General features: G+C 44.0%; 2 protein-coding genes across 5 annotated transcripts in view; both read left to right on the forward strand.

Moving 5' to 3' along the window:
- Positions 1–20,675, forward strand: part of LOC5511462 — a 28,320-nt gene extending 7,645 nt beyond the window's left edge. For 2 of the 4 annotated variants that reach the window (XM_048728519.1, XM_032380801.2), the window contains exons 2-3: positions 3,265–4,110; positions 16,214–20,675. In XM_048728519.1, the coding sequence (XP_048584476.1) occupies positions 3,523–4,110; positions 16,214–20,302 (4,677 nt within the window). In that variant the 5' untranslated portion in view covers positions 3,265–3,522 and the 3' untranslated portion in view covers positions 20,303–20,675. Of the gene's footprint in view, positions 1–1,567; positions 4,111–16,213 lie in introns of those variants that run through there. The other 2 variants (XM_001631817.3, XM_032380802.2) reach the window with 2 other exon arrangements.
- The window catches only part of LOC5511466 (elongator complex protein 4), a 59,495-nt gene extending 34,739 nt beyond the window's left edge, over positions 1–24,756 (forward strand). The window contains exon 10 of the mRNA XM_048728520.1: positions 23,073–24,756. The gene's annotated coding sequence lies outside the window, so the exon portion shown is untranslated. The remainder of the gene's footprint in view (positions 1–23,072) is intronic.
- The last annotated feature ends 513 nt before the right edge of the window (positions 24,757–25,269 follow it).

Here is a 25,269-nt window from a genome sequence, read left to right on the forward strand (position 1 = left end):
ACAGCGAACCAAAAAAACCCCTAGCTAATGAGGGGCCCAATACAGCGAACCAAAAGACCCCCTAGCTAATGAGGAGCCCAATACAGCGAACCAAACAACCCCCTAGCTAATGAGGGGCCCAATACAGCGAACCAAACAAACCCCTAGCTAATGAGGGGCCCAATACAGCGAACCAAAAGACCCCCTAGCTAATAAGGAGCCCAATACAGCGAACCAAACAACCCCCTAGCTAATGAGGAGCCCAATGCAGCGAACCAAAAGACCCCCCAGCTAATGAGGAGCCCAATACAGCGAATCAAACAACCCCCTAGCTAATGAGGGCCCAATACAGCGAACCAAAAGACCCCCTAGCTAATGAGGGGCCCAATACAGCGAACCAAAAGACGCCCTAGCTAATGAGGGGCCAATACAGCGAACCAAAAGACCCCCTAGCTAATGAGGGGCCCAATACAGCGAACCAAACAACACCCTAGCTAATGAGGGGCCCAATACAGCGAACCAAAAGACCCCCTAAAGGTCCCAAAAGGTCCCCTAGCTAATGAGGGGCCCAATACAGCGAACCAAACAACCCCCTAGCTAATGAGGGGCCCAATACAGCGAACCAAACAACCCCCTAGCTAATGAGGGCCCAATACAGCGAACCAAACAACCCCCTAGCTAATGAGGGACCCAATACAGCGAACCAAAAGACGCCCTAGCAATTGAGGGGCCCAATACAGCGAACCAAAAGACCCCCTAGCTAATGAGGGGCCCAATGCAGCGAACCAAAAGACCCCCTAGCTAATGAGGAGCCCAATACAGCGAACCAAACGACCCTCTAGCTAATGAGGGGCCCAATGCAGCGAACCAAAAGACCCCCTAGCTAATGAGGAGCCCAATACAGCGAACCAAACGACCCTCTAGCTAATGAGGGGCCCAATGCAGCGAACCAAAAGACCCCCTAGCTAATGAGGAGCCCAATACAGCGAACCAAACGACCCTCTAGCTAATGAGGGGCCCAATGCAGCGAACCAAAAGACCCCCTAGCTAATGAGGAGCCCAATACAGCGAACCAAACGACCCCCTAGCTAATGAGGGGCCCAATACAGCGAACCAAACAACCCCCTAGCTAATGAGGGGCCCAATACAGCGAACCAAACAACCCCCTAGCTAATGAGGGGCCCAATACAGCTAACCAAAAGACGCCCTAACTAATGAGGGGCCCAATACAGCGAACCAAACAACCCCCTAGCTAATGAGGGGCCCAATACAGCGAACCAAACAACCCCCTAGCTAATGAGGAGCCCAATACAGCGAACCAAACAACCCCCTAGCTAATGAGGAGCCCAATACAGCGAACCAAACGACCTCCTAGCTAATGAGGGGCCCAATACAGCGAACCAAACGACCCCCTAGCTAATGAGGGGCCCAATACAGCGAACCAAACAACCCCCTAGCTAATGAGGGACCCAATACAGCGAACCAAAAGACGCCCTTTTAGCTCCCCTCCTAGCTAATGAGGAGCCCAATACAGCGTGCGTAGCTCGATATTTAAAAAATTACTTCCGCTGATCAAGGTTTGCGTACGAAATTATTATCTGTGCGGGCTCAGATGTGACTCATCAAATTTCCCGCCATTTCTGCCCTCGGGAACGCTCACCGCTTTACTGCGCAAATGTCTATTCAGTTAGCGCGTCATTTTTGCTGAAAATAGGTGGATATCTATTTTCATAATAGTTTGTCTTTTCATTTTTGCGTTCGAACCAGTGTTGTGAAAAGTGAGTTACCGGCGGACCTAGACTATAAGCGAGGAGGGTTTCAAGTAAAACTTCCTTGGGCTAGAGAACTCAGTAATAATAATTAAGAATACTATTTTTGTACGCTAGACGTATGGTGATTTGAAGAGGTTCTAGTTCTTTTTGCACGTATTTTACGAGTTCTGTAATCTCGGATAAATCTACACGATGCTTATCTTGATAGGAAATGGAGCGGGAAGATTTAGATACGTATTGTTTCTTTTATTTCAATATATCAACAAGGTGCTCTTAGTGTAGATCTTTTTAACCCTTTGAGGGCGAACTTACTTGCAAAATTCTATTCGAAAATTAATAATAAGAATAATCTAAAATGATTTCAATTTTCTTTGTGGGCCTTAAGCTTTTTTTCTCCCTGTAAGTGTAAATATAACTATCTTGTAACTTTAAGCTTTATTTGTGAGAAGACTCTTCCATAAAATACCATTATAGCGCCAGACCAAGTGGCCCCTTTTGGTAAATAATGTCCCTTCAAACGATTTTCTCGATAAAATGGGCAAAAAGACAGGATATGCCATTTAAGTTGGTAATGTAAAAATGGAGAGACTTTAAATCTTTGGTTGATGAATCATCTACCGATTACTTGAACAAAATTTGAACTACTAAAATTTGAAGTATTTTTTTTTCCCGATAATCCGTTCAAAATTGTAGTAAATGCTTATATCGATGACACTTTAGAAAATCCGTTTTTCCCTGTTGTGAACGAGTTACCAAATTGAATCCCGGATCTTTGTCGATAACCGACCTCAATGGCGGGTCTACCGAACCGTCTCATATTCAGCCACTAAGATTCGGTCATAATTCCACCGGCATTACAGAAAATAAATCAATAAAAAAATCTAAATGGCACGAAAACCTTGCAAATATTTTCCAGCCTACTTTTTTCTTGAGTACGTAATTTCATGGACTGTTCTTTTTTCATAGCGCTGTTAGAGCTTTTTATTATTAACTAGTAAGTCATCCATTTGCTGTCAGGTTTTTTTTTCACCTGCGTCAAGTTGTGCGCATGCGTAGAAGACACAAGCGCGTGACACGCCAATAACGGGAAGTGCTTCTGTTTTTACGATAAAAGTGTTTGTGGCTTATGATAAAAGTGTTTGCTGCTGATGTTTTTCTCGTGTTAAATACCGTGTGGCTCGCAATCCTGATAAAGACAGCGCTCTACGAACAACTCTCGCACGTGCCTCCCGACACTAAGTTACGCAACGCGGTAAACAATTAATGCGTAAGGGAAGGCTTATGTTATGCAAATCAGCCCCAGGAAGGCCGGGGCAGGTGCTGAGGGCTAGATCTGCGCTTGCGCGACCTACAGGTACACTTCAATCGCAGTATAACCGGCTAGTGTGGATTGTATTTTAAAAGGGACTACCGCACTATCCAATTGTCCAGGCACAATGAATGGCTGATGTTTTCTATTGAACTCCCTAAATATTCATCGTTATAATTGTTGCTTTTTTTAATTCCTTCTCAGATTGGTTTGAAGGACACGGAAATTGTAAGCCAGTTGACGCAAATGTATGTGCTTCAGTATAATAGATTGATTCAAAGCAAATCGATTTACTCCAATGCGTAGGGGAAAACATTACACTCGTCTCGCGCATTCTAGGAATTCATGTTCACCGCGGAAGGAGAGAATGGGAAGGCGATTTAGAGAATTGCCAGTTGATGCGCACCCCGAGAGGCGACTTAAGTAACAGACGCATTTGATTAATAAAGTGCTGGAGGAGAGATGAATCGACAGCCGTCGGCGTGCACGACCCACGGAGACATGGAGGAAACTCACTCCGTACTCGAAGAACAGACAAATGCGGGAGATAGAGTCGTCATAAATGTTGGTGGACAAAAACATGAGACTTACATAGGGACCTTAAAAAACATCCCCGATACTCGACTCTACTGGATTACAGAGAACGGGACCCAGTTACCAGAGTTTGATCCTAACACCTCGGAGTTCTTCTTTGACCGTCATCCGGGTGTATTTGCGCAGGTCTTGAATTTCTACAGGACTGGCAAGTTGCATTGTCCGAATGATGTGTGCGGACCATTGTTTGAGGACGAGTTGGCATTTTGGGGGATAGATGAGCTACAGGTTGAGCCATGCTGCTGGCTAAACTATAAACAGCACCGAGAGGCCCAGGCAAACCTAGACCCCTTCGATCACCACGACTCCGACAACGAGAGCGTTGGCGATATGGACATGTCGGTGTACGGGCTGGTGGCGGACTCGATACGACAGAGGAACAGAACATGGTGGAAGAAATACCAACCACGCATTTGGACAATGTTTGAGGAACCGTACTCATCGATCCCAGCACAGGTAGGATGTTTTGTTTTCTGAATTAATCGCATTATTTTGTGTGGTCAGCTTGCACAAGAGCAGGTCTCGTGTTTTTGTGCGAACAGAGACGATGTGGTAATTACAGTTTTTCTCTCTATTGCTCCTCTTCTCTTTAGCAGGCGGTGATTCATTGATCCGTGTGAAGTCAGCGCGTGCTCCTATTTATGGGTCTATGCAGGAGTTTTGCTCTCCCCAAAAGTGCGTGGGTTTTGCCAACGCGTGTCTTTATGCTTATGACAACAAAAGCCTTTCCCACAATGGTCGACCACAGTTTTTTCACAGCTATCGAGTATTAAGACCATACAAATCGCCGAAAACAAACGGGTGCTTTGATCGATCTCTCGCATCGTAGCGTTTTAGGGGCAGCGGCAAATCCATAAGATTTCCTAGCGACAAGTGAGAGAGTCCTCATTCATCGATAGCTATGACAAATTAGCATTTTATTATGTCATTATCGCTAGGAGAACTCGAAAAAGAGCGCTATAGCGCTAAAGCTCAATTCCCATTCGCTTTCGAAATTCAGTGTTCAGCACAATGTGAACATAACAGATCTTTGCAGTTCACTTTCTAGTCACAACCTGTTTATATGTATTTAGCCTCTTATCAGAAAACATTTCGTATGACTTAAACAAGAGTGAATACTCTCGCATAGCTAAATAGAGTGTTCATGTGTTTGGCATGATGTTGTGCAAATAGAAGGAAATGTTTGGGAGTTAATAGAACTGTCGCGTGTGGCTTTCTAATGTGCCACAGACGTGACCAACAGAACAGCTCTCAAGACAGATGCTGTCCGCCAAATTTGCCAAATAAACCGTGCCTATGAGTTCCCTGTGGAGGACGCTTTCACATCATTATCTAGGCCATTTAATAATTCCACCGGAAAAGCGAGCATTGAAAATTTCTATTTAGAGGTGTTGATACCTTTTGCTATTTTTCTCTGAAATATGAAAAAGACCATGTAATTGTTAATTCTCATGTTTGTAAAGAATTGTCCTTTCATAAATAATCAGTCTTAAACACCGATTTCCGTAAAAAGCATCAACGTTGCTATACGCAATGTTTATCGGTAATCCTATTGCTCTAACTCCGTCTGGGAAGGGTTTCTATTTTTTAAGCTGAAAAACCACAACTAAAGCGCCACTTCCTTTGCCTTTTTTGCGTGAAGAGCGTTTGTCTTGGCCTGTTATTTGCTTGTAGTGATGAGAACGATTGACGTAACATTCAACAACCCACATAGAATGTGTAGTGTTTTGGCCGAATTAACAGCAAACGCCTTTGGAGAGAACCCACTAGTGTCACAGTTAATATCATCTTCAGCTGATTCTTGTTTTTCAAAGTGATTTTCAATAAAATTCATTCAGTCTATATGTTTGTTAATTGACTGCGCGTGAATTTTTAATTTTCCCACTTGCCCTGAAACCAGTAATCCGGCTGATAAGCATTTAAAAAATCTCTTTATTTATAAAAGCTTTGATTAAACATTTGAATACTAAATTGAAAGGTTTCGGTGGCAGTAAATTTAATATCTCTCTTAAAGACATGGAATGAACATATTTTTGGTACAAGACATGAACAAGCAATGATATATGTGATCGGATCGCTGGTCGAATGGTCGCACGAGATACAGCGTATCTAAGGCACGGAGAGGACAAAATGCTACTTATGTTCGAAGATCGAATCGCAGTAAAGTTAAAAAAGCTGCCAATGTGTTCCTTTCATCGGCCTAGTTTTTACTTCAGATTACAAGGGAGCTAAGTGGTACATAATAATGAACAGACGTAACCCAAGAAATAAGATTTAGTGTCAGCAATATTAATGTCAGATGGGAATATTCCTTCAAATTCTTATTTTCCCTTATTGCGTTTTATTTTCCTTTTCCTTTCTGTTATGACTACTCCATTTTACAGCTCCACTTTTAATTGTTTTATGTCTTTTTTATTTCCCTTTATCCATTAGTATATCTAGTCATTGCAGTATACTTTTTGTGGATTTTATTCTTATTGCATTTTGCTCATCATACTCTTCTTTCGGGTTATTGATAAGCGATATTTCGAGGATTCAGTCTGACTTTAATATATTATATATTGTTATATTTTGTTCGACTTTCTTTTTATATTTTATTGGGGCGTCTTAGGTAACCTATTAAGCCTATGATGTCGGGCTGCCGCTCTCACTTTTTATTCGGAGAAACAAAGAGATTGAAAGGAATATATCAAGACAATACAATACTAGAATTTGACAAAAAGAGGCTTTCTCACCTTTTCCTCCACAGTTACAGTGCGGTTTATTTCCCGTGAAATAAAGCTATATTCTAATTATTACACATCTTGACAAATCATCTTTTCCTCCCTACTTAATTCTATTTTTGCGATTGCCAGGGCATTGTCAGGATTTCCCCAAAAGGAAAGGAAGTTTTTTTCTATAAAGTCTCTATTTGTGTGATAAATAGCATTCTTATCCAGGGTAAAATGTTTACAAAATTAAAAATTTGTATAATATTTTTTTATATATATATTAATTTCCTGGCTTTGGAACGAGGTTTTCAGGAAATGTCTAATGGACTTCAAATGAAGATGCAAATCAACCAGGAAAAAAACAAGCAAACAAACCTACCATATAACCTAAGTTAAAACAAAATACGACATATATAGTAAGAAATCCCGGTAGCACGAAATGTGTTTAAGAACACTAAGCTAAATTAAATTTTCAGACGGTGTAAGACTGGAAATCTCATTTGAATCGTGTTAATCTAAATTTTGTGTACGGCTATTAACAGATTATGCAAGTTTTTACACCTAGCTCTTTCGAATACCAAAATCGTCTTGTATTTGTTTTGTCTCGTTTGTGTGCTTTTTCCCCCGTTTATTCATTGTATTTATATTTTTCTTTTCGAGAACCAACCCATGTTTCCCTCGTATTTTTAATTGCTAAAAACATCTGAACATTTCAGTCTCCCTTCGCCCCCTTGTCGGGAAGTTTCAAAGTCTTTATTATTTTCATTTCATAATGTTCACTACTCACGGCGACTTGATAGAATTTGATAAAATGTTTATTATTTTTAATCGGAACAGGATCACACGAGATTCCCACTGTGCAATCTACGAATAACATATTTAATGTTGCCTAAATAGCGACTCTTCGCTTCTCTAAGAAGCTTCTAATTACCAGAAATTGTGGGGTCGTGTGAGGAGATCGGTATTAGAAAAACAAGCCGCCATCTGGAATTGAGTCCATGTCAGGATCTTCGAACCAGTGATAATGCGGCATATTTGTGTTTCTTCTTGGGTATTTTTTTTATTTTATTTTATATTTGTTTCATGTGATTTTCCAGCCCCCCTTTGTGCTCAACATCTCAGATGTGACCCTATTATTTTTAATGCGCTTCCGTTTGATTACTTGATGGCAAAGTTAAAAAGTAGCCATAAAAATGCCACGTCTTTGGCAGTTTTCTACAAATTTCGAGCAAATTTGCTTTACTTATTAATAAGATGTGTGAAATATTGCCAAATATTTATTTAGGACTATTCTCGGGTGCCCAATATTTTATATTAGTGTTTTTCCTTTAAGTTACATTTTTTTTGCATATAGAACAAATGTAGCCAAAGTTCATTCCATTTTCCTTCGCTTAGTATTCTAATTGATGGTGTATACGAATTTTAAGCTTAACTGATAAAATGGGTTGAGTACTTTGCAGTTACCACTACAAATAAAGATGACCTGTCGACGAGAATACGAGTGGACGATGGTGGTTAAAGTGAATAATAAATCCTGATTTGTACACATAAAGATTAATTTATCAGCTTCTTTTTTCTGCCTCTTTTATGCTTATTTAAGATCTTCAAACTTCCTACATTACATTGTGTCAATAAGAGCTGTCCTTGAAGTTTCGTTGTTTCGTTGCCATAGAAACCACTTCACTTCACATAACCGCCATCTTATAACTTAAGGCTATGACCACATTTAGGTCACGTGATAACTAAATTATAAAGATAGATAGCTCAGGCAAATTTCGTGCAATTATATTATACATACATTGAGACTAAGAGCAGGTAACGTTTTAATTGTCCCTGTTACTTTTATCCCCCGGTCATTTGAACTGATATTTATTGCCTTTTGAAAACGAGTTTGCGGGTTTTGCTATAAGAAGTTTACAGATGATGGTTTAACCTCTAAACCATCGATCCCTGGGACATTTTTTATGGTACAACCTCTAAGCCATCGATCCCTGGATCATTCCGTATGGTATAACCTCTACGCCATCGATCCCTGGATCATTCCTTGTAGTATAACCTCTAAGCCATCGATCCCTGGATCATTCCTTGTGGTATAACCTCTAAGCCATCGATCCCTGGATCATTCCTTATGGTATAACCTCTACGCCATCGATCCCTGGATCATTTCTTTTTGTTTAACCTCTACGCCATCGATCTCTGGGTAATTCCTTATGGTATAACCTCTTAACCATCGATCCCTGGTTCATTCCTTATGGTATAACCTCTACGCCATCGATCCCTGGATCATTTCTTTTTGTTTAACCTCTACGCCATCGATCTCTGGGTAATTCCTTATGGTATAACCTCTAAGCCATCGATTCCTGGGTAATTCCTTATGGTATAACCTCTAAGCCAACGATCCCTGTATCATTCCTTGTAGTATAACCTCTAAGCCATCGATCCCTGGATCATTCCTTATGGTACAACCTCTAAGCCATCGATCCCTGGATCATTCCTTATGGTACAACCTCTAAGCCATCGATCCCTGTATCATTCCTTATGGTATAACCTCTAAGCCATCGATCCCTGGATCATTCCTTGTAGTATAACCTCTAAGCCATCGATCCCTGGATCATTCCTTATGGTATAACCTCTAAGCCATCGATCCCTGGATCATTCCTTATGGTATAACCTCTAAGCCATCGATCCCTGGATCATTCCTTGTGGTATACCCTCTAAGCCATCGATCCCTGGATCATTCCTTGTGGTATACCCTCTACGCCATCGATCCCTGGATCATTCCTTGTAGTATAACCTCTAAGCCATCGATCCCTGGATCATTCCTTATGGTTTAACCTCTACGCCATCGATCCCTGGATCATTCCTTATGGTACAACCTCTAAACCATCGATCCCTGGGTAATTCCTTATGGTACAACCTCTAAGCCATCGATCCCTGGGTAATTCCTTATGGTATAACCTCTACGCCATCGATCCCTGGATCATTCCTTGTAGTATAACCTCTAAGCCATCGATCCCTGGATCATTCCTTATGGTTTAACCTCTACGCCATCGATCCCTGGATCATTCCTTATGGTATAACCTCTAAGCCATCGATCCCTGGATCATTCCTTATTGTACAACCTCTAAGCCATCGATCTCTGGATCATTCCTTATGGTATAACCTCTACGCCATCGATCCCTGGATCATTCCTTTTGGTATAACCCTTTAGCCGTCGATCCCTGGATCATTTCTTTTGGTTTAACCTCTACGCCATCGATCCCTTGATCATTCCTTATGGTATAACCTCTAAACCATCGTTCCCTGGATCATTCCTTATGGTATAACCTCTAAGCCATCGATCCCTGGATCATTCCTTATGGTATAACCTCTAAGCCATCGATCCCTGGATCATTCCTTATGGTCTAACCTCTACGCCATCAATCCCTGGATCATTTCTTATGGTATAACCTCTAAGCCGTCGATCCCTGGATCATTCCTTATGGTATAACCTCTACGCCATCAATCCCTGGATCATTCATTATGGTATAACCTCTAAGCCGTCGATCCCTGGATCATTCCTTATGGTATAACCTCTAAGCCATCGTTCCCTGGATCGTTCCTTATGGTACAACCTCTAAGCCATCGATCCCTGGATCATTCCTGTTGGTATAACCTCTAAGCCATCGTTCCCTGGATCGTTCCTTATGGTACAACCTCTAAACCATCGATCCCTGGGTATTTCCTTATGGTATAACCTCTACGCCATCGATCCCTGGATCATTTCTTATGGTATAACCTCTAAGCCATCGATCCCTGGGTAATCCCTTATGGTATAACCTCTAAACCATCAATCCCTGGGTAATTCCTTATGAAATAATCTCTAAACCATCGATTCCTGGGTATTTCCTTATGGTATAACCTCTAAGCCATCGATCCCTGGATCATTCCGTATGGTATAACCTCTAAGCCATCGATCCCTGGATCATTCCTTGTGGTATAACCTCTGAGCTTCCTGGATCATGGGAACCCCACAGGAAACCCCTCAGACTGGGAGCACTTCTGAATGGACAACCAGTTTCTTAGAATATCTTTGCCTCCGTTGACATTTTTAGGCCTGGGAATGAGAAATGAGGAGAAGAGAAGGGAATATATTATATCGGCCTTTCTGTATTCCCAGAATTCACTAAGAAAAAGCTTCTTGGATGCCTGTGTAGGTAACAAACTTGAATTGTAATTGAAGGGCATTTTATTTTAAATTGAAACCCCCCATCATTGTTGTTAAGACAGTCTGAAAAAAAAAAAATATCACAAAACGTCAACCCCCACAAAAGCCCGATGCTTTTTTGAGATCAGAGATCAGAATAATCCAGAGAGAGATACGGATTGACACATCTATCTAAACTAGACTAGAATTATCGTACAATATCGCACGTGGGTGCCATTAAGATCGCCTACTTGTGCTTTTTGTGCTATACATTTGCGGTTTGTGTTCCCGGCTTTTATTTCTGCTTATAAAGGTTGTTTTTGATGCTATACGGTTTGTAGTTGAGAACAACTGTACACAAATATGGCAACATTAGATATGACTGTAATCAAGAGAGTGACTCTTTGGTATGATCTACGCGCCATGCCCATTCTCATTTTTTCTATTTTTAGTAGCCACCAACCCGCCACTGCGCGTGAGGATTTGATACCTTTTATTTGGTCCTACTCACCCGCGCGTATTGTTGTTACGCCAACTAGCTGCGAAACCATGTAAAGAAAAAAGAAAAATAGCGACGAGCGATAAAATCCATGGCCGTGATACTGCGTTTGATTCAAAACCAGACTACAGCTTGTAAAAGTACAATAGTTACAATTTCAATATTACAAGAAGTACAGTAATATCGCCCTCCTTATTTCTCATTGTTACAGAAGCTCAGCTTTGCTGGCTTTGATCATCACAAAAATGCTTTCTTCATGCCAGGATAGTTTAGGAAGTGTATGGCTTTTTCTTGAATTTCCCTCTCAGTTCACCGAGATATTCACAAAAATCAACATCAGCAGTTCTTATTGATCTCACTTACAGATTTCGTTTGACCCTAGGAAGATGGTGAATGGAAAATGAAGAAGCAGCAAGTTAAAGCGAAAACGGTGTTTTAAGCACGAGGTTTTCCGCTCTTGAGTGAAGTCATTTTTTGTTCCCATTTTTTTCACACTTTTTTAGAAATATTCCAAGCCCCAAAGTACTGTATTCCCAAATAAACCGCCACTGCCTGTTTCCTTGATACTAGAAGGACATTTTCGATGGTATTCGCGCAAATGGGGTTTTGTCTTTGGTTTCAAGTTTGTTGAAACAGCGGCAAACAACACGATGCAAATGTCAAAGCATGGGCGAAGGTGAGTGGTGGGGTGGTGGTTACTAAAAATAGAAAGGAGGGGAGTCGATATGGCGCGCGGGTTAAACCAAAGAGTCCTTTTCTTAAAGTATCTTATGCTGTTTTGCTGTAATGTAAAAAAAAAAACATAGAAAACATAGAGGAATTGGATCTTCGCCTTTTCTAACGAGATTCGGGTTATCCGGGATAATTATGAATATAAATTAAACTATCGGTGATCTCGCCTGTGCTATCGGTGATCTCGCCTGTTCTATCGGTGATCTCGCCTGTACTATCGGTGATCTCGCCTGTACTATCGGTGATCTCGCCTGTACTATCGGTAATCTCGCCAGTACTATTGGTGATCTCGCCTGTACTATCGGTGATCTCGCCAGTACTATCGGTGATCTCGCCTTTACTATTGGTGATCTCGCCTGTACTATTGGTGATCTCGCCTGTACTATCGGTAATCTCGCCTTTACTATTGGTGATCTCGCCTGTACTATCGGTGAGTTCTGCTGTACTATCGTTGATCTCGCCTGTACTATCGGTGATCTCGCCTGTACTATCGGTGATCTCGCCTGTACTATCGGTAATCTCGCCAGTACTATCGGTGATCTCGCCTGTACTATTGGTAATCTCGCCTGTTCTATCGGTGATCTCGCCTGTACTATTGGTGATCTCGCCTGTACTATCGGTGATCTCAACTGTACTATCGGTGATCTCGCCTGTACTATCGTTGATCTCGCCTGTACTATCGGTGATCTCGCCTGTACTATCGGTAATCTCGCCTGTACTATCGGTGATCTCGCCTGTACTATCGGTGATCTCGCCTGTACTATTGGTGATCTCGCCTGTACTATCGTTGATCTCGCCTGTGCTATCGGTGATCTCGCCTGTACTATCGGTAATCTCGCCTGTACTATCGGTAATCTCGCCTGTACTATCGTTGATCTCGCCTGTACTATTGGTGATCTCGCCTGTACTATTAGTGATCTCGCCTGTACTATCGGTAATCTCGCCTGTACTATCGGTGATCTCGCCTGTACTATTGGTAATCTCGCCTGTTCTATCGGTGATCTCGCCTGTACTATTGGTGATCTCGCCTGTACTATCGGTGATCTCAACTGTACTATCGGTGATCTCAACTGTACTATCGGTGATCTCAACTGTACTATCGGTGATCTCAACTGTACTATCGGTGATCTCGCCTGTACTATTGGTAATCTCGCCTGTTCTATCGGTGATCTCGCCAGTACTATTGGTGATCTCGCCTGTACTATCGGTAATCTCGCCTGTACTATTGGTGATCTCGCCTGTACTATTGGTGATCTCGCCTGTACTATTGGTGATCTCGCCTGTACTATCGGTGATCTCGCCTGTACTATTGGTGATCTCGCCTGTACTATCGGTAATCTCGCCAGTACTATCGATAATCTCGCCAGTACTATCGGTGATCTCGCCTTTACTATTGGTGATCTCGCCTGTACTATCGGTGAGTTCTGCTGTACTATCGTTGATCTCGCCTGTACTATTGGTGATCTCGCCTTTACTATTGGTGATCTCGCCTGTACTATTGGTGATCTCGCCTGTACTATCGGTGATCTCGCCTGTACTATCGGTGATCTCGCCTGTACTATCGGTGATCTCGCCTGTACTATTGGTAATCTCGCCTGTACTATTGGTGATCTCGCCTGTACTATTGGTGATCTCGCCTGTACTATTGGTGATCTCGCCTTTACTATTGGTGATCTCGCCAGTACTATCGGTAATCTCGCCTGTACTATTGGTGATCTCGCCTGTACTATCGGTAATCTCGCCTGTACTATCGGTGATCTCGCCTGTACTATCGGTGATCTCGCCTGTTCTATCGGTGATCTCGCCTGTACTATTGGTGATCTCGCCTGTACTATTGGCGATCTCGCCTGCACTATTGGTGATCTCGCCTGTACTATTGGTGATCTCGCCTGTACTATCGTTTATCTCGCCTGTACTATTAGTGATCTCGCCTGTACTATTGGTGATCTCGCCTGTACTATTGGTGATCTCGCCTGTACTATCGGTGATCTCGCCTGTACTATCGGTGATCTCGCCTGTTCTATCGGTGATCTCGCCTGTACTATCGGTGATCTCGCCTGTACTATCGGTGATCTCGCCTGTACTATCGGTGATCTCGCCTGTACTATCGGTGATCTCGCCTGTACTATCGGTGATCTCGCCTGTGCTATCGGTGATCTCGCCTGTTCTATCGGTGATCTCAACTGTACTATCGGTGATCTCGCCTGTACTATCGGTGATCTCGCCTGTACTATTGGTAATCTCGCCTGTACTATCGGTGATCTCGCCTGTACTATCGGTGATCTCGCCTGTACTATCGGTGATCTCGCCTGTACTATTGGTGATCTCGCCTGTACTATTGGTGATCTCGCCTGTACTATCGGTGATCTCGCCTGTTCTATCGGTGATCTCGCCTGTACTATCGGTAATCTCGCCAGTACTATCGGTGATCTCGCCTGTTCTATCGGTGATCTCGCCAGTACTATTGGTGAGTTCTGCTGTACTATCGGTAATCTCGCCAGTACTATCGGTGATCTCGCCTTTACTATCGGTGATCTCGCCTGTACTATCGGTAATCTCGCCTGTACTATCGGTGAGTTCTGCTGTACTATCGGTAATCTCGCCTGTACTATCGGTGATCTCGCCTGTACTATCGGTAATCTCGCCAGTACTATCGGTAATCTCGCCAGTACTATCGGTGATCTCGCCTGTACTATTGGTAATCTCGCCTGTACTATCGGTGATCTCAACTGTACTATCGGTAATCTCGCCTGTACTATCGGTGATCTCGCCTGTACTATTGGTGATCTCGCCTGTACTATCGGTGAGTTCTGCTGTACTATCGGTAATCTCGCCAGTACTATCGGTGATCTCGCCTTTACTATTGGTGATCTCGCCTGTACTATCGGTGAGTTCTGCTGTACTATCGTTGATCTCGCCTGTACTATTGGTGATCTCGCCTTTACTATTGGTGATCTCGCCTGTACTATTGGTGATCTCGCCTGTACTATCGGTGATCTCGCCTGTACTATCGGTGATCTCGCCTGTACTATCGGTGATCTCGCCTGTTCTATCGGTGATCTCAACTGTACTATCGGTGATCTCAACTGTACTATCGGTGATCTCGCCTGTACTATCGGTAATCTCGCCTGTACTATCGGTGATCTCGCCTGTACTATCGGTGATCTCGCCTGTACTATTGGTGATCTCGCCTGTACTATTGGTAATCTCGCCAGTACTATTGGTGATCTCGCCTTTACTATCGGTAATCTCGCCTGTACTATCGGTGATCTCGCCTGTACTATCGGTGATCTCGCCTTTACTATTTGTAATCTCGCCTGTGCTATCGGTAATCTCGCCAGTACTATCGGTGATCTCGCCTGTACTATCGGTAATCTCGCCTGTACTATTGGTGATCTCGCCTGTACTATCGGTGATCTCGCCTGTACTATCGGTGATCTCAACTGTACTATCGGTGATCTCGCCTGTACTATCGGTGATCTCAACTGTACTATCGGTGATCTCGCCTGTACTATCGGTGATCTCGCCTGTACTATTGGTGATCTCGCCTGTACTATTGGTGATCTCGCCTGTACTATCGGTGATCTCGCCTGTACTATCGGTGATCTCGCCTGTACTGTCGGTGATCTCGCCTGTACTGTCGGTAATCTCGCCTGTACTATCGGTGATCTCGCCTGTACTATCGGTGATCTCGCCTGTACTATTGGTGATCTCGCCTGTACTATTGGTGATCTCGCCTGTACTATTGGTGATCTCGCCTGTACTATCGGTGATCTCGCCTGTACTATCGGTGAGTTCTGCTGTACTATCGGTAATCTCGCCAGTACTATCGGTGATCTCGCCTTTACTATTGGTGATCTCGCCTGTACTATCGGTGAGTTCTGCTGTACTATCGTTGATCTCGCCAGTACTATCGGTGAGTTCTGCTGTACTATCGTTGATCTCGCCTGTACTATCGGTGATCTCGCCTGTACTATCGGTGATCTCGCCTGTACTATTGGTGATCTCGCCTGTACTATCGGTGATCTCAACTGTACTATCGGTGATCTCGCCTGTTCTATCGGTGATCTTGTCTGTTCTATCGGTGATCTCGCCTGTTCTATCGGTGATCTTGTCTGTTCTATCGGTGATCTCGTCTGTACTATCGATTATCTCGTCTTTTGTTTTGGTGATCTCGTCTGTACTATCAGTGATCTCGTCTGTATTATCGGTGATCTCGTCTTTTGTTTTGGTGATCTCGCCAGTTCTATCGATAATCTCGCCTGTACTATCGGTGAGCTCGCCTGTATTATCGGTGATCTTGTCGGTTCTATCGATGATCTCGTCTGTTCTATCGGTGATCTCGTATTTTGTTTTGGTGATCTCGCCCGATGATCTCGTCTGTACTATCGGTAATCTTGTCTGATCTAACGGTGATCTTTTATGTTTCAGGTTTTGGCGTTTATAACCATGTTCCTTATCATCTCTTCAGTCTGCCTGTTTTGTCTGGAGACCGTGCCAAAGTTCGATAACCCCAAGACGAGCGAAGGATTTGTTCTGTACATTCTAGAGGCTGTCTGTGTGGCGTGGTTCACCCTGGAGTTTCTGGTCCGTCTAATCTTCTGTCCAGATAAACTAAGCTTTTTCAAGAAGCCAATGAACTGGATAGACTTGGGAGCCATTTTACCGTTTTACTTGACGTTAATTGTTCGAGAGTCAAACTTCAAAACCATCGTGGTGCTTCGCGTCGTGCGATTAATCCGTGTGTTCCGTATCTTCAAGTTGTCGCGTCACTCGTATGGGCTGCAGATCCTCGGCCACACTCTGCGTTCAAGTTGCAGCGAACTCTTCCTCCTCGTTTTCTTCCTCACCATCGGCGTCGTGATCTTCTCCAGTGTCATATTCTACGCAGAGAAAGACACAAAAGGCACGCACTTCACCACAATACCACACACTTTCTGGTGGGCCGTTGTTACCATGACTACTCTAGGCTATGGTGACATGGTCCCGATCACATGGCAGGGTCAAATAGTGGGATCTCTGTGCGCTGTTTGCGGAGTACTGATGATAGCACTTCCGGTTCCGGTCATTGTGAGCAACTTCTCGTTGTATTACTCACATGCGAAGGCACGCATGAAGTTGCCACGACGTAAGCGGCCTGTGATATTCGGCGCGGCGAGCGCATTGCGTGTTGCTCAGCCTGTTGTCTCAAGCCAGAGTCACCAGGAAAACCACAATGTGATAACCCAGCTGATCGAGGATGGTATTCGTATTAATAATGACTCGGACTCAGACGATGAAAGGGCGATAAATCGATCGTATTGGAACTCCGGCCGACGCAGCCCGCGTCATAGCAGACCCTCATCTCCGCGCTGTCGCACCCCAAGAAACAATATCTTCACCACGCCTATGATAACAAGCACCTCCGCCTCCCCCAGGGGATCTATGGCGCCTCCCCCAGAATCGTACAAAAGCAGAAACAAACTGATTGTACCATCGATTGAAGAAGAAATTCAAATGAGCGAGTGTCATCAGCGGGAGGACTCTTTACCGGCCTCTGAAGTGGATGGTGCTGCTGGCCTGTCGGTACTGCCGACAAAGAGTGAGTCGTCATCGTGTGCATTGACAACCACACCATCGTGTGCCTTGACGACCACATCCTTGCACCCGGGTACCTTGGCCACATTCGCCTCCAGTCCATCTCTCCCGGTCAGCCCCCTGGTGTCTTCTCATTCCGCGATTCCTTCTCGTGCCAAGTCCCCACTTTCCCTCACGATCAGCGATGGGGACAGTGCAAGCACGTGTTCGGAGGTCAAATCACCTATAGATAAAATTCGCTCCATGCCTTCGAAGTCGTTGTCTTCAGAATCGACTACAGGCTCGCCACGTGGTCGCCGAGGGCGCCGAGGCAGTCTCTACATTGTCGGATACACTGCTAAACACTGGCAGAACAAGGCTTTAAAGAAGCCACATGTGACGTCACAGAAAGCGCGCGAAAGTGGTGCTAACGGGTCGATCAAGAGTCCCGCAAAATCGCCTGTTTGTAAAAACTGTAGCCAGTCCTCACGGTCAGACTCAACCGACGCAGCAACAAACTCAAAATTAACAGCTGAAGCTACAAGCCCCAAGGATTTCTCGTCTATGGGAGATACAAATGGTAAACTGTACACACATCACCCGGAACTTGCGCGTGTCTCGTCCGGTACTCAGACTGAGGAAGACAAAGCTGATTCTCTGAGGGTCCATCCGTCTGCCCATCACGTCAGACACATGTCTGTTGAAAGCACAGACTCGACAAAGATGTCTGATGACTCGTTAGCCGTTTACGGAGAGCGAGTACGGCGTGGGTCCTCACCACTTATTCGCCAACACGCAATTTTCACGTTTGATCGGAACGACTCTCGAGATGAGGGCGGAATAAAAGGGTCGCCAGTCAAGAGCAGGTATCCCACTGGTCGACGTAGTACTGGCTCTGTCCGCAAGAAATCGCCGACGAACTCAGACCAGCATTGTGACAGCAAGGGGTGTCCGACCTCGGCAAGGGATGTCCGACCTCACTCTCTACCTTCGGGCTATATTAACCATTCCTACCAGGGGGAAGAAGAGGACTCTTTGCCGTCCAGACTTTCTAAGGATGTCGTAACCACGCCTGCGAGTAACAGAGACACTAAAAAAGGCTTCCAGCCATATGTCAGATCGAGTAATGCACCCACACAGAAACGGCTGTCACGCAACAACTCAGCACCCCGCTACCAATCTAGCCACCCGCACCTCGAAGCTGTACGGACGTACTCCTTGCCTTTTGACTCGGTTAATCACTCTTTTCCTCTCGCTAATAACTCGCTCACTGTGCCAGTCACACACTTACGACACCTTGCTATTACGAAACAACAAGCGCGCCAAAAAGACCAGGAAAACTTCGTTCCATTATTGCAAAGGCGGCAGGCACCTCTTCTCTTTGTGCGAGTAGTGTCTCAAGTACTCGAAACAGGCAGAACAACGTCCCCTTCTTGGGACTACAGACCGGATATGTCACCCTTCCATGGCACGCTAACGTCACCGTCTGGCAACGTGTACGTCGCTACTACTGACGAATTTACTTCTGGTCATGCAAGCGGCTTATCTTCCGCCGCGAGTAGTGGCTTCACGTCTGCGCCCGGCAGCGAAACCTCCGATGGGGGATTTATATTTCCGCGGTATTTCTCTTACAGCAGCTCTCCTTCCTCTCTCCTCGAGGCCGCGTCAAGCAATGTGGGGCGAAACATGCGTGATACCGGTACCTCTCCCGTGTCTTTCCATCAAGATCCACCGTCGTTATCCTCCTCGGGCCAAGGCACTTTCCAGCCTAAAGTTCGGAAACGAAGCCTGAGTGCGCCAGCGTTAGGGAAGGTCCCGGGAGAGCTAGAGCAAAGGGCAAGGTCGGTTGAATATGAGTTATCGCCTGTGTCATCGGCGAGAGATTCGTCTGGGCGAGAGTACTCTGTTTACGCCATGCCCACCGAGCTACAGAGAATTCTGCTTGTTTCACCCGAAACCCCTGGGAATCGGGGAAACGAATACGAGAGAGAGCTGAGAGATGGAAAAGATAAGGCGGAAGGGGCTTGTAGGAAAACACAAGATGGCGACAAGATGGTGACCAAACGCGAAACTTCGCCTACTATTATCATCAACCGATCTTCCACCGAACACAGCAGTATGGAGCAGCCCGATGGATCGAGCAATACATTGACCATTATACAAAAGGACCCTAACAGTCAGGGCTCTCGAGCTTTACATGTCACGAAGTCTCCCGTTTTCGAAAGTAAATCTGATCCCACGTTATTACAATCGGGCCTAGTCCACGCCGAGGCGCTCCACAGGGACGCTGATTATCGACACAGCTACCCCACCACACACCCGCACCATAACTCCCCGCATAGGCTAGAGCGTTCCGATCATCACGTGATTTACAATGGTCACGATTCACCGCATCGTTCTTCTAACGACGTGTTTCAAGTGAACAGTCGTCCGGGCGGTCTACCTTCACCGGACAGGCGCAGAAATTTGGCCTCACCGGACAGGCAGCGAGTGCGAGCGATGTTCTTTGGTGACTCCGGTATCAGTAGTGCGGACAGCAGTAGCGTGACGTCAATGACATATTCAATGGAGTCGGAGATCGAGAGGGAGTGTGGCGAGAAGTTGACCGGAAATAGCGCGTTAAACCCAATAAGGGAGATAGAGGCAGAGAACCCTGCGTCACTTCCGGTCTCGTTACCAACTGAGCGCCAGGCCGCGGCTTTTGAATCTACTACCAAGCCTCCACAGGATTTTCGAGATGGAGCCTTGAGTCAGCAGAACAGTAAAAGTAGTAGTACGTCATCCTCAAGTAAACTTCAACAGGCTTCTCAAAGTCACTCTCTCGACGACCTTAATCGGCAGAACCCAGCGATTAGAACTAAACCTGACAAGAGCTCTAAGCTCAACAAAACAATCTTAGATAGAGAAATGCGTATCTTAGACATTCTAAGCAACTCAGACCTGTGTGAGACTAGCGTAGTATAATAATTTATACCTATCTTAGGAATTCTAAACACTTCAGATCTGTTTGAGACTAGCATACCTAGACATTCTGGACACTTCAGATCTGTTTGCGACTAGCGTAGTATAATAATTTCTACCTATCTCAGACATGCCTAAACCATGATCAGAGTGTTATCCCAAGCGTCGGTGCGGCGAAGTATTTGTCAGCGGTACCGGCTATGATCACGTGGTATGCTCGCCGAGATTTGCGCTGTTCGCAGGTACCGGTATGCAAAAGGCCGAACCTGGAGTTGTCATCGAGTCCTATTTCTGACTGTGTCTTAGTAATAAGAACTCTGTATCCTACCAAGCACTAAGCCATGTGACAATAACAATGAAGAATGTCATACCTTTACAAAGACCTTGTTTTGCCCCCCTCCCCTCCTTGACTCATTTGAACATTTCCAATACGCTGTAGATATACATACCGCTGTGTGGCGTGACATTTATAGACATTCAGATCTCCAACTGATATTCTGGGAGCCAACCCACGGATGCCTTCCCTGCTAGCAGAGGCCTCTTTTCTCTGTATTTCGCTGGGCTGGAGTTCGCGAGGAAAAGATACCTCTGCCATGGGTCGCAAGTTCGTTTGATCAAACCGCCGTCCACGATCGTGGACGGGAGATCCAGAGCGCATGCTCCGTTCATAAATTACTGGCCACTATTTGAGCCCACAATGACTAGCGCATGCGTGAAGCGTTTATCCGCTGTGGGATAATAAGCCCGCATTCGAAACGGCGTCCTCCGTAGAAATATCACTCGACGAATTATAAAAGAAGCCATTCAATGCCTTGTCTTCATTCAGATTTTTCTCTCTTTTGACTTACGAGTCAATCTACCGTTTACAGCCATTGTATATTCTTCTGGAATTAGCTAATCTAAGTTTACCAAAAAGTTTTGTAACATTTTCTTCGAGTCCAACTGTGCGATATTTACATTGAAGAAACTCGCCTGCACAGATGTCTTTCAGATGATTTATTCCACAAACAAGATAAAACTCGTCTTTGCTGCGTTTGCTGTTCAATATTTTTAGTGGCGTTTTAGGTGATTGAAATTGAACAGTTGATTTCTTTTTTTCTAAGAGGAGAACTAACCGGGAGTTTGATTCATAATTTGCGACAAAAAATAGCATATTGACAGCTTTCGCGCGATGGTACGGGTTTTGGCACGTCATGCGGTCGCTTATTAACGCTCACGCATGCGCAACGAAAACAGTTTCGACCCATGGCAGAGGTCTCTTTTCCTCGCGAACGCCAGCCCAGCGAAATAAAGAGAAAAGAGGCCTCTGCTAGCAGGGAAACGGATGCCCCGACAGGCCTCGACCCTTTCGACTCTTAATAAAAAATTTATCTTAGTCGGGTAGGTTTCGTGGACTGCAGCGGGGTAGTAGCTCGGATTACGCAACGCAACAAGATCGGGTTTTCTCATCAAACACGGAGGACGCGTCGATTAGAAGACACATTTTAGTCAAATTAGAGGGAATTTCGAGGTTTATTATCAGAATTTAGCTTGACAATCTCTGTTCCTACGGCCCTTGAAGGAGCAATTTCGCAGTTCCGGCGGCCGTTAGACCGCTAACCAATGAGGGAGCACCGAAAAGCTCCAGGTGTCTAGAAAGCAGAGAAGAAATACATACGCACTAAATCAACAACAACGCAGAGCTAAGAAACAATTCGAACTTTATTCAGTTGCTGACTTTGTGTTTATCGGTATTTTCTCGGTGACAGTAGCTAAGAAGGCGATCCACTTTGATGTTGTTTTGGTTGTGATCGATCTAAAGCTGTGAGAGATGCAGAATTCGAAGGATTTCAAAGTCGTCCACCAAAAACAGTTTTGACTCGTAAGCGCGTGACTGTAAACGAGTGTAAAAACCTAACCCCCACCCCATCTCGTCTTCTCAAAATTTGCGCTTTCTAATTCCATTTTGAAATCTAAAGGTGGACAGAGTGCGATTAATTTAGTTCGACAAAGGTTTCGACTGGGGTTCTTTTGGTGAATTCCCGCGCGTAAAAAAAGCTTGCATTTGATTGGCTAAAAAGTACGTTACTATGCCAACACCGATATATCCACATGTAAAAAAGATACTGATATCAAGTTTTTATATTGGAAAAAAACCTGATATTTTATCAAAACGTCCACTCCCTACATACAAGCCTACATACAAGCCTACAGTCAGTCTAGTCATACGTTAAGCAGGGCCGTAACGGATTTCGAAAAGCTGCGGAGGCCATGGGGGGGGGGGGGGGGGATGCTACTAGTGATGCCTTATAATTAGACAGCTATCTTGAGATCCCAAATCAAAACCACCGAAGGTGCCAAATTCGCTTAGCAACCATAACCTCAAAATAGTGAAGGGGAGGTATCACAGACCTTATAAACAAGTTCATGAACGGACATTCAATTCTGTCCGGACACTTTGTCGTTCACTGCAGTAAATATACGCAGTTAAGAATTCACTTTTTCGAGAAACTAAGTAGATCCTTGGGATTTGATTTCGCTAAGAAATCGGAGAGGCAGATTTCCTCTCTAGTATTTAACCCTCCAAAGAAAATAGCAAAGGAGGCGGCAAAATATATCATGCTTTCAATTAATAAACGACAAATAGAATTCTAAAATTTGCAGTTAACATTTACGAATACATAGACGAAGGTGATATCTATTTTTATTAAGGAATATTATACACCCTCGCCTCAATATTAGCTTGTTAGCGTCAAGTAGAGACACTTTTTCACCATAATTTATCTTATCCTAGGTGATGCGCCATCTCATGCAGTGTGCAAAAGAATCAAAGAATGATCTAATAGATGCAGTGCCCGTGAATGGAGGAAAATATATAACATCCATCTCACCTTTTGCATTATTAATCATTTGACATTCAGTCGGAGAATGTCTCTTTAGATTACTCTGATGACAGCTGACTTTTGTGACGGGAGAACATGTCGCTATGCATAGAGAACTGTATTTAAACATATGAATGTACTATCACATAAAGCAATGGGTAGCAATCTGGAAGAACTCTTAAAAAGACATTATCCCGATGACGAAGAATTCAAAACGATCTCGGAAAAAATGAAAAAAGAAGTCGCCATTTCTGAGACGTCTCGAAGGCCAAGTGACGCGACACATTTTATTCATAGTCTTGATTACATCGACGAAACACCGGAAGAAAAACTAGAAAGACGAAGAATAGAGATCATGACAAGAGACATTCGAATTCTCTCTACAAGTTCTTACAGGAACATCGTGTTTGCTGCTAAGTACGCAAATACAAGAAACAAGGGGTTGAGCAAGAGCTTGGAAGCATGCACGAGAGTTTGGTCTCGTGAACACCGAAGGCAAGTCAAGTTTATTGAGATTTACGAGAAAGTTCTGTATAAAGATTTAGCTGAGATTCAACGGAAAGGATCTAAAGTTCCTAGAAGATTACAAAAAGAGTTTGGAGTAATTGAGACGGTCCGTGAAAAGAGTGAAGATGGCCGAGGTAGAGATAAAGGAAGGCAAATGAGGACTAGGTTGCCTTCAATCGATTCCTCCAGGAGCATGGGTCGGAGCTCTGATGAAGATCACGAGGACTTGTCTTCAGAACCGTCAAGTTCTATTGAGAACTCTAGAAAAGAAGTCTATAAACTTCCGCTTATAACTTAACGACTCAAAATATTCTCAATATTGTATTTTTTGCCTTATAGAGAACTCTGCACAAATTTGCTTTTCGTATAGGAAATCATGCGAGTTCAATTTGGAATTAATTTCCACGAGTGGGTTTTTACAAAAGTATCAAAATTTGCAATTTGAGCTTTTTGAAGAAACCCCACGAGTGTAAATTAATTCCAAATTGAACGAGAAAAGTCGTATAATTTCCTTTTAATACTATACACGAAAAAAATGCAAGGCAGAACAAACAGGAAAAGACGCGCGAGAGCCATGTTTTCTGGGCTGAAGAACCGGAGATGTGCTGTTCTGCATGTTGAACGTGGGGAAACGATTTCTCGAGTAAATTGTTAAGTGCTTCAGGGTCGTAGGCTTCAAATTCCTCGGATATTTCCTTTTCTTGGCACCATTTTCGCAAGACATTTATCCAAAATGTTATGCTTAGTGCTGTGTTTTTAGTTTTCGAGGAGTTTTTCAATTCCTCGATAGTTTTTTTTTTTTTTTTTTTCATGTATATTATTAGTCAAAGAATATTGTAACGAATACGAAAAGAGCCGACTTAACACTTCCCCCCCCCCCCCCTTACCCCGGGAATGGGGTGGGTATAAAACTCTACTTATTGCTATCTCTTAGGGGGTCCTACGCTAATGATGTCCCGACACGCTCGAGGCTTTTTACAACAAACCACAAGTCAACTGAGTACTTTTAAGAAAAAAACTTTTTTTGTTTTTTTTTAATTGTTAACTAACATTGGTGCTCTTCGGATTAAAAATCTTTAGGGATAAGAATTGCTGTTTATCACAACTGTCCTTTGGAGTTAAATTTGATTTTGCTGCCCCCCCCCCCCCCCCCCCCCCCCGCATTCATACGCATTTCATATAAAATAAGATTCATGGAAAGTTACAGGGCCGTAGCAGGGGGTGGGGTCCTGGGGGCACGTTCCCCCCAATCTTACGTGGCCTGCTACGGCTCTGAGTTAGGTAAAGTGTGCATCCTTTGAGCGAGAAGGTCCCATTGATGCATGTTGTGAGTTTATTATAATGAAAGAAGTGGGAGCTTTGTTGAATATATGGACGTTCTTTTCATCACAAAAACATTCCAATTCCATTTAGGTATATCTCACTCTTCATATTCGAATCACAATACGTCACAGATATATAAAAATAGCCATGGTGAATTTTTTGACGTGTAGTTTGAACGCAGCCTTAGCTTAGAAGCCTCACATTCATCATCTCTGGGCGGAAGACGGGGAGGGGCAACCTCAGTTTTTTTTTTTTTTTTTTTTTGGTGGGGGGGAGGGG

Source organism: Nematostella vectensis, chromosome 6, assembly GCF_932526225.1.
Source record: "Nematostella vectensis chromosome 6, jaNemVect1.1, whole genome shotgun sequence".
NCBI classification, from domain to species: domain Eukaryota; kingdom Metazoa; phylum Cnidaria; class Anthozoa; order Actiniaria; family Edwardsiidae; genus Nematostella; species Nematostella vectensis.